General features: G+C 37.3%; 1 protein-coding gene across 1 annotated transcript in view; it reads left to right on the top strand.

Annotated features, from left to right (window-relative positions):
- The first annotated feature begins 11,098 nt into the window (after nucleotides 1-11,098).
- CLOCK (clock circadian regulator) overlaps nucleotides 11,099-14,174 on the top strand; it is a 76,364-nt gene continuing 73,288 nt past the window's right edge. Inside the window, exons 1-2 of the mRNA XM_042781700.1 lie at nucleotides 11,099-11,145; nucleotides 13,732-13,791. Of these exons, the coding sequence (XP_042637634.1) occupies nucleotides 11,099-11,145; nucleotides 13,732-13,791 (107 nt within the window). The remainder of the gene's footprint in view (nucleotides 11,146-13,731; nucleotides 13,792-14,174) is intronic.

Raw genomic sequence — 14,174 nt, 5'->3', positions numbered from 1 at the left:
TTAAATTTTTTCTTCAGTTCTTTCAGTTTGAGAAATGCCGAGCGTGTTCTTCCTTTTTGGTTTTCAGACTCCAGGTCTTTGCACATTTCATTCTAGTAATTGGCTTTGTCTACTCGAGCTGCTCTTTGAAATCTTCTGTTCAGCTCTTTTCCCTTTTCATTTCTTCCATTTGCTTTAGCTATTCTTCGCTCAAGGGCAAGGTTCAGAGTCTCTTCTGTCATCCACTTTGGTCTTCTCTTCTTTTCTTGTCTTTTTAGTGATCTCTTGCTTTCTTCATGGATAATGTTCTTGATATCTTCCCATAATTCATCTGGCTTTCGGTCATTGGTGTTCAATGCATCAAATCATTCTTTAGATGATCTCTAAATTCAGGAGGGATATATTCAAGATCATACTTTGGCTCTCTTGGACTTGTCTTCATTGTCTTTAACTTCAAGTTGAATTTGCATATGAGCAGTTGATGGTCTGTTCCACAATCAGCTCCTGGCCTGGTTTTGGCTGAAGATACTGAGCTTTTCCACCGCCTCTTGCCACAGATGTAGTCAATCTGATTCCTGTGTGTTCCATCTGGTGAAGTCCACGTGTACAGCCTCCTTTTGTGTTGTTGAAAAAAGGTATTTGCAATGAACAAGTCGCTGGTCTTGCAAAATTCTACCATACAAGTTCCAGCATTATTTCTGTCACCAAGGCCAAATTTTCCAACTACCGGTGATTCTTCTTTGTTTCCCACTTTTGCATTCCAGTCACCAGTGATAACACATCCTGATTGCATGTTTGGTCAATTTCAGACTGTAGAAGCTGATAAAATTCTTCAATTTCCTCATCTTTGGCTTTGTTGGTCGGGGCATAAATTTGAATAACAGTCATATTAACTTGTCTTCCTTGTAGGCGTATGGATATTATCCTATCACTGAAACATCAGTCACTATTGGGTCGTGACTTTTTTCTACATTAGCTGATGCAGAGATTTCAATGAAAGGAATTCATATACTTCCATTAAAATTCTTAAAGGAATCATTTGATTACAGTTTGTTTCTATCAATCATACTTTCTGAGTGCATTTGTCGTAATAAGTAATATATATTTGGAACTACTGGAGACTTAATTTATAGGAAACCTATTAAAAACTAAACCTCTAGTAACCTCTGCAGTTGCTCTTTACTTACTATGGTATAGATCATGCCATTTGTCTGTATCACAGGATACTATTAAAAAAAAAAAAAAAGGTCAAAGAAATGCTTTACTGTTAATTAATTCATTCCGTTTCTTAATTGCATATAGTTTCTAACGTAGAGTTTAAATTCATTTTGATGTTTAAATACATAATTGATCTGAAATGAGTAATTGACATCCCGTAAGCTAATATAGGGAGCTCTGGTGGCATAGTGCCTAAGGCATTTGACTGCTAACCAAAAGGTCAGTTCAAACCCACCAGCTACTCCTCGAAAGGAAGACTGGGCAATCTAGTTCCATAGAGATACCGCCTCAGACACCCAAGGAGGGGTTGCTATGAGTCAGAATTGACTTGATGGCAGTGAGTTTGGTTTTTCTGAAGCTGATATATTGTGCCATTTCTTTACTTTCATTTTTTTTTCCTGTAATGAAAGTGCACATTGAAAGAAATCAAGTCTACCTTAAATTTACATTTACTTTAAACTTTTTAGATAAAAATATGTCTTATGAATTACACATTAAGAATTATTTTTAATGAATTTAAAGTGCCACCAACTTTGAGTTTTAGTTCTTGATTATTCAGTTATTTTTTTTTTTTTTTTGCTAGAAACAACAGAATTCAAAATTTTTGTACATTTATGTGACAGAATTATAAATTTTAAGTTTAAACTGTATTTGTAAAACTTTTTCATGGTAAGCTTCTATATAAGATAAATCTAACTTTTTTATTTTTCTTATTTAAATAGAATCCTGAAACTGATGGTCAGCCATATAGAAGAATACATTGAATCTAGAGTTTTCTGAAGAATCAGTTCAAAGATTCAAAATTGAAAAGGTAAAGAAAGGATTGTATGATAGGAGGTACCATGAAATGCCATTTTTCTGGAAAAACATATAAAAGACTTCATGAACTGTTTTTATCACATTAATTTGAGAATAGTTTTATTTTTAAATTGTTTCTTGTATGTTAATTCAGTTTACTTATTGTTCATCAGCCATGTTTCAGGATACTAGTTTAGATACTGGGGATACAGTGATGAACAAGACAGAAGCTGTCCCTGCTCTCATAAGGATTGCATTATAGAGTGAAGGAAGATAAATAATAAACAAACAAATGAGAATTTTGTGGTTAGTACTGTGCAGAGAATTAAAATAGGTAATGTAATAGAAACTGGTGACTACTTTGATCAGGTTTAGAGAAGGCCTCACTGAAGAAAGGCCATTTCAGTTGAGATCTGAATGACAGAAAAAGTACCAGCCTTGTGAAGAGTTGAGAGAAGAGCTTTGCAGGTAGTAGGAGCAAGCACGACCATGGAATGCTAAAGGAAGAGAAAGAGCAGGTGTGGCTGGAGCATAGTAAGTGACGGGAGACTATAGGGAGATCAGGTTGAAGAGAAAACTGGGAGAGGACCAAATTTACAAGAGAATCAAGATTTCTGTTTTGGCTATATGATACTTTAGACACCTAACATGTTATCTGTAGAAATCTCAAAAAGTCAGTTAAATATATATAAATTGGGAATCTGGTCTAGAAGTGAGAATTTGGAAGTCATTGGCATATAGAGGTTCTTAAAATCATATGTCCAGATGAAATAATCGGGAAGTTTACATAGATTGAGAAGAAAAGCCCTGGATTCAGGCCTGAGACACATAATATAAATCAGAGGGGCAAACACAGCCAGTGAGATGGATGGAATGAGCAAGAAAGTATCCCATCACAGAAGCCAAGAAAAGAAATTATCTAAAGAAGGCAAAAGTGGCCATCTATGTCACATTCTGCTAAGAGGTCACAAAAAGAATAAAGCAGCTACTGGGTTTGGCAACATGAGTATCATCAGTAACTCTAAAAAGAGTGATTGATCTCAGCTGAGTGATTGAGATGAAAGGGCTTCTTAAGAGTGAGGAAGAGAGAGTGAGGGACTTGCAGTTAAAGATGAAAAATAAAGATGACAAAATTCCAGTTAAAGAATACAATTAAGTCCCATTTCCTCTTAGAGATGAATTAAAGCTAAAGGGAAAGGATTTTTACTGAAAATAAAACTGCACAAAGACAAAAAGAATGGGAGAGGAAACCATAATACTAACATTTTGGAACCTAAAAAGCAAATGGAAGTATAATATAATAACTCTTTTGCAGATCCTAAGCCAGCTGTGGGAAAGCTCAGAAACAAACTTCTTTGCAGCATACAAAAAAAATAACCAAACTCCCTGCCCTCAAGTCAATTCTGACTCATTGCAGTATACAAAAAAAAAACAAAACAAACTCATTGCCATCAAGTAGATTTCAACTCATAGTGTCCCCCATTTGGTTTCCAAGGCAGTAAATCTTTACTGTCTTTCGAGGCAGTAAATCTTTATTGTCTTCCTTCTGTGGAGTGGAGTGGCTGGTGGGTTTGAACCTCCAGCCTTCTTGTTAGGAGTCAAATGCCTTAGGCATTATACCATGAAAGCTCCTTCACTGCATTATACCAAACCCAAACCAAACTCACTGCTGTTCAGTTGGATCCGACTCATAGCAACCCCTCCTTGGATTTTGAGGCGGTATCACTATGGAAGTAAATTGCCCCATCTTCCTTCTGAGGAGTGGCTGGTGGGTTTGAACCGCCAGCCTTCTGGTTAGCAGTCAGGTTGCCTTAGACACTACACCACCAGAGCTCCTTCACTCTTTACTTTTGGAAATAGGAGTGAGGATGAGATTTAAAAGAAGGATGATTTGTTGCAAATTTTTTTAAGAGGTGACTATATTTTATAATTTGGAATTCTGTTCCTAACTTTGGAAAACCAGGCAGCTGCCAATTTATAATCCTTCATAATTCCTTCAGAAGACTAGATATTTGCTCTCTAGAGAGGGTAATATAGAAGGATACCAAACATTGTGGAGAACAGGGTACTAAACTGAAAACTAACTTCTAGGAAGATTGAGAACCCAGGCTACCAGGCTATTTTACTCTTCGGGCAAGAGTTTAGAAGACTCTTCTTTGGGAATTATAATCAGCCTGAGAGAAAAGATCTAAGGATACTGACATTGAGACTTCCCAAAGGAATATTCAAACCTGATATCCTTGCAGTAAAGTGTATAGTCAACAAACCTTACAACAGACAATGGCTCTAGTGATCTTTTTAGTGCCCTACCTGTAAACGTGAGCAAGTGACCAGCACACGCTAGCTATGAGGGAAGCCTTTGAAATGGAGACCTGTAGGTGGGCAAAAATTATTTAGTACTTTCAAAGAGATAAGATGTTATATCCCTGAAAAATGAAGGAAAAACAGTAAGAAATGAAAAGAGAGTAAGTAAAGCTAAGAGACAAAGAGATGGCAAATGGGAGAAAAGAAATAAGAAAGTTAAACATCTGTCCAGGATAGCCAACATTCAAATCATAAGAGGTCTAGAAAAAAATGATTCAAGGCAATTCTCCAAAATTAAAGGGTACAAATTTCCATATAGGAAAAGCCCTTTGAGGACCCAATACAGATATGAAAATAAATCCACAACAGCCCATATCACTGTTAAGTCATAGAACAAAACAGGAGCTCTGGTAGCATAGTGTATAAGACATTTTGGCTGCTAACCAGAAGGTTGATGCTTCAAACCCACCAGCTGCTCCATGGGAGAAAGATGAGGTAATCTTCCATAAAGATTCACAGCCTTGGGAATACTATGGGGGTCACTGTAAGGTGAAATCAACTCAGTGGCAGTGGGTTTCGTTTTTGTTTTTTTATATACAGGATCAGGAATCAGAATGGCTTTGAACTCTTGACACTGGAAGCTAGAAAAAAATGGAGCCTTCACAGTTCTGAAGGAGAAGTAATTGATAGTATTCAGCATTTAGCTAAACTATAGTTAAGTATAGACTAATGACAGTTTCATTAGAAGGGAGCTCTGGTGCTATAGTGGTTTAGATATTTGGCTGCTAACCAAAAGGTCCATGGTTTGAACCCAACAGCTTCTCTGTAAAAGAAAGATGGGGCATTCTGCTTCTGTAAAAATTCATAGCCTTGGAAACCGAATGGAGGTTGCTGAGTCAGAATTGACTTAGTGGCAGTGAGTTTTGGGGGGGTTTTTTTGTTGTTGTTTAATGATAGTTTCAGACTTGTGAGATCTCAAAAATATGTACCTGCTATGCCCTCTTTTTTGGGAAGTTATTGGAGGAGGTGAAAAATAAAAACACAAAACTGGTTCTCATTAAGTCAGTTCTGACTTACAGCAACCCTGTTGGACAGAGTAGAACTGCCCCATAGGATTTCCTAGGCTGTAATCTTTACAGAAGCAGTCTACTATATCTTTCTCTCATGGAGCAGCTGGTGGATTTGAACTGCTTACCTTTTGTTTAACAACTGAGCATTTAACTACTGTGCCACTAAGTGCTTGTGGTAGTTACGGTTGTGCGTCAACTTGGCTGGACCATGGTTTTGAGTGGCTAGACAGCTGGATGTAGTTATTCCCCATGCTGAGATTGTAATCACCCCCATGGTGGAATCTGGTGTGAGCACTTAATCAATTGAAGGGGAGTTGCCTTTGGGATGTGGCCTGCTTCCAGTATATGTGGAAAGCATTAAGAAAGGTCTCTAGCTTTTTGACACATTTTGGATCCTGTGTTTGGCCGAGTCTTTATCTCCAGTTCCTGGACATGTTGCATGCTGATCTTGAGATTGTTCCTGGGATTGAACCAGTGGCCTGCCATGTTGCATGCCATGTTGCCTGCTGATCTTGGGATTGTGCCATTTTACCTACCGATCTTGGGTTCGTCAGCTTCAGCATCCGATAGCCACATGAGTCAGAGGAAGCCTCCAGCTCCCGTGGGCCCAGAACAAAAGGCAGAGCTGAAGCCCAAGGTCGAGGGACCTTCACCCAGCCCCTGGAGCTGGCACTCTGAATTTGGACTTCTAGCCTCCTAAACTGTAAAAGATAAATTTATATTTGTTAAAGCCATCTACTTGTGGTATTTCTGTTATAGCAGCACTAGAGAACCAAGACAGTACTCAACAAAAATAAAAAGATGAAGCCAAAAGATCCGAGATAAAGCAAATGCAGCTCAACTAGAGATCCAGGGAGTGAATCACAAGGATGATGGTGTGATGGTAAATAGTGATTCCAAGATGACAGCTGTGCAGCAAGTCTAGAGAACAGCCAGCTCCAATAGGAATAGGTCAGAAGGTTTCAAGAGAAACAACTACAAGAGATGAATAAGTAATGTATTTTAAAATCTTGAGACTAGATTTAGACAGGAAGAGTTTGAGGCTGAATTGTTAGTAAGTATTTAGAAAACTTAACAAAAGAAACAGATAAAGAGATTAAAGTAGTTGAAAATGACAAATGGAGGTGAAAGGACATCTATTTTTTTAACAACGTTTGTAAAACTGAACTCTAAACTTCGTACATGGATTCCCACTGCCATCCAGTTGATTCTGACTCATGACAATCCTATAGGACAGAGTAGAACTGCACCACAGGGTTTCCAAGACTGTAAATCTTTATGGAAGCTGACTTCCTCAACCTTCTCCCATGGAGTGGCTGTTAACCTTTTGGTTAGCAGCCAAATGTTTTAACTACTGTGCTACTAGAGCTTCTTTCATACATATGTGCATTGGTGAAAATAAACACTAAAGTTTATGAGACAGTAGAAATAAAAATTTGAAATAGCAGTTATACCTAATAAGCAATTTTCCTGTAAAAGAGAGCGGAAAAATAGGGCAGTACCTGAAGGAGGTTGGCAACATTTGGAAGTAAGGAGAATCATCTTCAAATAATTGCTCTAGGGTACTCAGGACTACTTCACTTCTTTCTTTACTTCTTCGTTAAATATAGTTTATCTGTTCCCTGAAGTCATGTTTAAACTGAACAATGTTGTTGTTTTGGGGGCTGTTGAGTAGATTCTGACTTATGGCGATCCATATATACAGGATACAGTTGCTCCATATGGTTTTCAAAGCTGTGACCTTAGGGAAGTGTATCACCAGGCCTGTCTTTCAAGGTGCCTCTAGATAGGTTCTAGCCACCAAACTTTTGGCAAGTACTCAAGCACTTAACCATTTGTGCCACCCTAGGACTCCAGACAATAGTTTAGCTTAATTAGTTAGGAATGTTTGCTTTGAATATTGTACTCTTTTAAGGAATTATCTTTATGTGATCAAATTGACAACAGTAACTCAAAAGGTTAGGTGAGTAGCTGAGGGGGCAGTGAATTTATGTTAATGATAGTGACATAATTTGGAAAATGATAACAAGAAAGGTGGCACAACTTGAAGAATATAGCCAGTGTCAACTGAATTGTCCATGTGGAAATTATTGAATGAGTGTATGTTTTGTTGTGTATATTTTCACATACACACATATATCAGTCATGTCAATTGGCTGTAACAGTAGATCTTGGGCTAGACTGTTACAGGTATAGTCTTATGTTCATTTAGCTGGTGTTCTGCTTACCTAGTGCCACTCTGACAAGAAATATACCACAAATGGGATGGTCTTAACAAACAGGAGTTTATTCTTACAATTTGGAGGCTTTAGGTCCAAGTTCAAAGTGCCGGGCTCCAGGGGCTGGGTGAAAACCCCTCAACCTTGGGGTCTAGCTCTGCCTCTTGCTCCTGGCCCACTGGAGCTAGAGGCGTTTCTTCACTCAGACAGCTGCTGGCTGCTGAGGCTGAGAAGCCCCAAGGTTGACAAGTAACAAGGCACAGTCCCAATGTTACCGAACCACATGGCAGGCCATTAACTTAAGTCCATTGTAAGTCCCAAGGTCGGCAGAGCATAGCAGGCTGCTGAGCAATGACACAGCTACATGCAGGGTCCAAGCGTGCCATAGTCTAGAGACCATTCCCAAAGCTTCTCCTTATATACAGGAAGCAGACCACATCCCAAAGGCAGCTACTCAGTTGCTTGTGGTAGATCCCACCATGGAGTTGATTGCCAGTCTCATCATGGGGAATAACTACCACCAGCTGCCCAGTCACTCAACCAGGCCCAACCAAGTTGACACACAAATATAACTACCACAGCTGGACAGCAAATACTTTTTGGAAGGCTGGCAGTTCAAACCCACCAGCCACTCCTTGGAAGGAAGGTTGGGCAGTCTACTTCCATCGTGATACTGCCTCGGAAACCCAACGGGGGGTCTTTCTGAGTCGGGTCTGACTTGATGGCACATAACTAACAACAACATCATTAACAACCATACAAAATAGCGTAATGAAGCATCAGTCTCTTGTCTTCTCAATCATTTTGAATTCACTCTTCTTGTAGTTAGCAAGGCCTAAATTCTTGAGTCCTTTTTTTTTCCCCTTTGTTGGCTCTATTTCTATAATTAAACAAGTATATATGGGTATAAAGGAGCTCTGGTGGTATACTGCCTAAGGCACTTGATTGCTAACCAGAAGGCTGGCGGTTCAAACCCACCAGTCACTCCTCGGAGGGAAGGTTGGGCAATCTACTTGCGTAGTGATATTGCCTCAGAAACCCAAGGAGCGGCTGCTATGAGTTGGATCTGACTCATTGGAAGGGGGTTTGTTTTTTGGTTTATGTGGGTATAATACAAGTCTTAGAACTAGCTTTTTAAATTTAAACTGAAACTTATTTTCTTTTCAATTCACTCAGATTGGCTCTATTAGCTTGACGTTCTTCTTTTTGTCCCAGTGATAGACCCCACCTGTTGTTACCCTAATAATGAACATGTTTGCTGAACCAAAAAGTTGTGCTTAGGTGATATTTCAAGTTTCTTCTAACTAAAATTCTGTAATTCTGTGTTCCATCTCTTTGTTGTGACAGACACTTAAAATCCTAGTATTTTATCCTGGTGTTAGTCCTTTTTATTTTATCTTTGACTCCTCCACTCATTTTCCTTTAACAGCTCTTAGCCTTTAACAGCCCTGCTTCTGCAGCCATAACCACACTGCCAATGCAGCACATTTATGCAGGGTTATTTTTTTCTTCTGAGGACAGTACACTTGAAAGCAGTGATAGAAGTTTTTAGAATCTAATGTTTTAGAACGCCTTTAATCTTTTCTTATTTAGTTAGAATCATACATTAATTTGTTATTTTCTAAATATTAAAGAAATAATGGTGGAGAATCTTTTATACCTCAAGACTGAGGATTTTTAATAGAATTAAGGTGGTTGTTTAGTATTTAATCTATGATTATAGGACATAATATCTTTCACATGGCTCACCTGGCTTGTATGTCTAGAAAGATTATATAGGATAGGGAGAGATCAATGTTAGGCCTGTGAATTAGTTTTAAACCAGTAAGTTGTAATACCTTCATGTGTGTATGAGATTCTTTTTTAATACTGTTTTTACCTTCATCTCTACCACTCCATTTCTCACTTCTTGCTCTAGTAATTAAAACTTTAAACTATATTATGCCTATATTTTTCTCTTAGAGAAAATACTGAGCCACTTGAGTTTCTCAAGTATGATGCTCTGTCATCTCATGAAGTCCTGTGCTTTTGCAAGTTACTGTTCCTGAGGCTTAGAGTCTTTTCCAGTATTGCCTCCTCTGATCCTCTTATCTATTGCTTCTCAAACAGAAATAGTCATACAGATCACATGGGGTTCTTATTCAAATGTTGATTCTGATGTTGTCAATCTAGGATGGGGCACAAGATTCTGCCTTTTCACGAACTTTCAGATATTGTTGATTGATCCTGCTGGTCTCTAGACCACATTTTCAGTAACAAGGTTCTAGACCAGCTGACTCTGATAGCGTAGTGGCTAAGGCACTTGACTGCTAACCAGAAGGCAGGCGGTTCAAACCCACCAGCCACTCCTTGGAAGGAAGATGGGGCAATCTACTTTCGTAGTGATACTGCCTCAGAAACCCAAGGAGGGGTTGCTGTGAGTTGAGTCTGACTCGATGGCGCATAACAACAACAACAAGACCAGCTGACAAACTCATTGTCATCAAGAGTTATTTCCTCTGTCTCCTCTCTCTGATTCCCATGGGTACACTTACTTGTTCCTTTCCTTGTGATGCCATTATACAATAAATACTTCATTATGCCTCTTACTATAATGATTTAAATATCTGTTTCCCTTCTCAATTGCTAATTTTTGCCTACAGGGACTGTGTCTTTCATCCTTATATCCCCGAAGCCTAACAATACTGTCTGCCAGAAAATAGGCTTTCAACAAATGTTTATTGTCTGGGTGACACACTGCTAATTAGACAGTGTTATTACAGCCTTTTTATAGTTATTTAGTGGTTAAGCACTCAGCTGCTAACCAGAAGGTTGGCAGTTCAAACCCACCAGCCACTCTGCAGGAGAAAGATGTGGCAGCCTGCTTCTGTAAAAACTTACAGCCTTGGAAACTCTATGGGACGGTTCTACTCTGCCCTGTAGTGTCTATATGAGTTGGAATCAACTCCATGGCAACAAGTTTAGTCATAATGTATATACTGAATATGAAGAGTATTTATTTTTCCATTTTAATTATCTTATCATAGCAAGTGGGAGCTCTGGTAGAATAGTGCCTAAGGCACTTGACTGCTAAGTAGAAAGAAGGCTGGCGGTTCAAACCCACCAGCCACTCCTCAGAAGGAAGGTGGGACAATCTACTTCTGTAGCAATAGTGCCTTGGAAACCCAAGTAGGGGGGTCGCTATGAGTCGGATCTGACTCAGCAGCACATAACAGCAACAACAACAACAAGGAAGTGAATTATGAACCTGAATTTTTTTTCTATAGTTCTTTCTTAGAAGGAAAAGAAAAGCCTCATTGTGCCCCAGCCAAAGGTATTTTCTTGAAAAGAATGTTTCATCCTTTTGTATAAATAAAAATAAAAAAGATTTTGAAGGCTCTGTGATGACATATAGTATTTCTCAAGATAACTTTGTAGAAGTAATTTTTTAGAAAACTAATGGCCATTTATTTTTCTTTTCACCCAAGGAGAAGTACAAATGTCTACCACAAGACGAAAACGTATTATGTTATGTTGTTTACCGTAAGCTGTAGTAAAATGAGCTCGATTGTTGACAGGTATGTTTTTAGAGACTGTTTATTTTGAATTATTTAAAACTATTTTAAAATTCACTAGTAAAGTAATGGTCTGTATCAAGCTGAAAGGAGTTTCATGCTTAAACATGATTACTATTAGGCTCGATTTCAGTACTGAACAGAGTGTAATAGTAATACATGCGTCAGTGTTATCGAGAACTAGTCAGCAGTGTTGTAAATGGGTCTTGCGCTGCAGTTTCGTGTGATTTGGTCAGAGCTACTCTGAAAAAACTTTGTGACAATTCCAAGTGTTTCCTAGGTACCTTCTAAGGTCTTCTATCTTGTTTTCTTATCTTTTTTCTCTTTATCTTTTGTGTCCTAACTCCATCCCTCAAGCATCTTAGCATTTGTGATTTATAAGAATTACTGTCATTACGATTTCATTAAAATTTTTCATTTTAAATCTTAATCTTGGGGAAAGGTTAAACCTCTTTCTTTGATTCAAAGACTTTTTGTTTTGTTAACATCTCTGAAATTGGGATGCATCTTAAAATTGACTTATCATAGTTTAATTGGTAGCATTTTTTTCTTAGTGGCACATAAAATAACTGAGTATATAATCAGTAGTGTCTTAGATTTGATAAAGTTCAATAACATTTTTTAAGCACCTACTCTAATTTAAACAGGTAATATTCAGAATGCCTTTTATGTTACTTCATTTAAAATTGCAATAATTCCGTGAAGTTTTACAGATGAGGAAACTGAAGATCAGAGAAATTAAATAATTCGTTTAAGGTCACACAGCTAGTAAGTGTTGAGGAGGAATTTTGACTATGTTGGAATTCTCATCTGTCTGATACTACAATTACTGTGCGATTCTTCCATAGCTATGAGTTTTGCAGCTAGAGCTGTACACAGAAGTGAATTCTGACATGTATAAGCAGCTCTCTTCCTTTTTCAAATAGCTAAACAATGAAGATATATAATCTACCATATCTTAATACCTGAGGACCAAGTAGTTTTCTCACAGAGGCCTGCCTATACCACTACCAATAGCTTTGGGCTATATAGTAGTAACAGGTGGGATCTATAAGTAATCTCCACCTCGGAAAGGATATTTCTTCACTGCCCCTGAGAGATTAGATATGGTTTAGGCATTACGGTTCTTTCCCATTCTAGACAAGAGGACATCTAAGGATGGCAATAAAGTTCTTTATGACAATAAAGTTCTTAATATTAGTTTCTGATCTCTCTGAATATCGTGAAAGTTACACTCTCTTTGTAAAAATTCATATATAAAGAATTTTTCATGAATTCAAGGTATATGTGGAATCCCGAAAATCCACATATGCCCTCCAGTTACAAACCCGTGTGATAAAAATTTATAGGTGATCTCAGTAACACATCCAGTGGGAACTTTGTAAGGCCGTAGAAAGGTGTGACTAAAGAAGTGAATAGTGGATTCATGTCAAACTTTATAAATTTCTTGAAATTCTTTAATATTATTCCTTATGTTAAGGGGTCAGCCACCAGGGCTCTTGATTTCATTTGTTAAAAATACTCTTTCCATTGATCTTCCCATGGCTAGCCCCTTCCTTTCACTTAGATTTCAGTTCATAAGTCCCAACTTCAACAGATCCTTCCTTGACCTCTCAGTCTAAAGTAATCACCCAGTAACTAAAAACATTACCATATGTTCACATAGTGTGCCCACAGTAATAATGCACACAGGCATATACTGTGTGTTGGAAACTCATGCACAATGGAGTTGTGAAGTTTGCAAAAACTGTATTATGCACGTTACTTGCATAAAAATATAGTACTCCTTTTCAAGAAATATGACATATCACACATTTTCCTGTTTGTTTGTTTGTTTTTCTTTCTCTCCACTAGAAAATAAGCTGCAAGAGAGCAGGGACGTATATGTCTTGTTCACTGCTCTGTAACCACATCTAGAATAGAGCCTGGCACATAGTTGCTAGTAAACATTTGTCAAATGAATCATCAAAGAAATGAAAATGTATAAATACAAGTTAATATGCTAGATACTGTGATTTTTATTATTGTAGTTTTATAAAGCATATGTCTCAGGAAATGTTTAAAACTATGCTATTATAATTAGTAAAAATAATTTCAAGTGAATGATTTTATGTAATGCCAAATACACGGACTTTCTATTAGGTAATTGATTACTTAAAGTTAGAAATGATATTTAGCATCTGTTTAAATTAAATTCTTAGCATATTTTATTCATAGGATGTTGTGTTGTTGTTATGTGCCATCGAGTCAGACCTGACTCACAGCGACCCCTCCTTGGGTTTACGAGGCAGTATCACTATGGAAGTAGATTGCCCAACCTGCCTTCTGAGTAGTGTAGCTAAGTAAATACAGTACAAATTCATGTATGTAAATAAACTCTTAAAAATGTAAATAAACATACTTATTTTTATTTAATTTGATTTTCTAATATTTATTAGTAACCAAGTTAGTAATTACTGACTTTGAATCAGTGCTGTTAACTTTAAAAAAATCCTGGCAATAACAGATTTGCTTCACGTGTCATTTTACTATTGTTGTTGCTTAATCAGTCTGCACCTGTTTTCTCTGTTCACTTTTTTTCTTTTTTAGAGATGACAGTAGTATTTTTGATGGTTTGGTGGAAGAAGATGACAAGGACAAAGCAAAAAGGTAAATGTATGTAATGTAATTGTATATAGATCATTTCCAAAAGCCCTTGCCTTAAGAATTTAGATATATTAGCAAGGTAGAAAAAACTTACAATATCAGTATGCAGTTTGTGAACTAAGATTATTCTGACCTTTTGTAGAAGTACTGTTTTTGCTTAAACAAAAACGGAATTAGAAAATCTGACTTCACAAATCAGAATTAGAGATGTTACAAAATGATCAGTTGATTTATAAATAATTGCATTCATTTAAGTCTCAGGCGCTCCCAGTGCATTACTACTTTATATATATATAAATTTTGAGTTTTTTTTTTAACTGTTTCATATTATACAACATGAGAGAAAGCAGGGAAATTGCTGAGAAGCTTAAAGCCAAAAAGTACAA

This window comes from Orycteropus afer, unplaced genomic scaffold (assembly GCF_000298275.1).
Source record: "Orycteropus afer afer isolate SDZICR_OR568_19922 unplaced genomic scaffold, OryAfe1.0 scaffold00153, whole genome shotgun sequence".
Classification (NCBI taxonomy): domain Eukaryota; kingdom Metazoa; phylum Chordata; class Mammalia; order Tubulidentata; family Orycteropodidae; genus Orycteropus; species Orycteropus afer.
The sequence above is the reverse complement of the archived record's forward strand: the minus strand, read 5'-3'. Positions and strand labels throughout refer to the sequence as shown.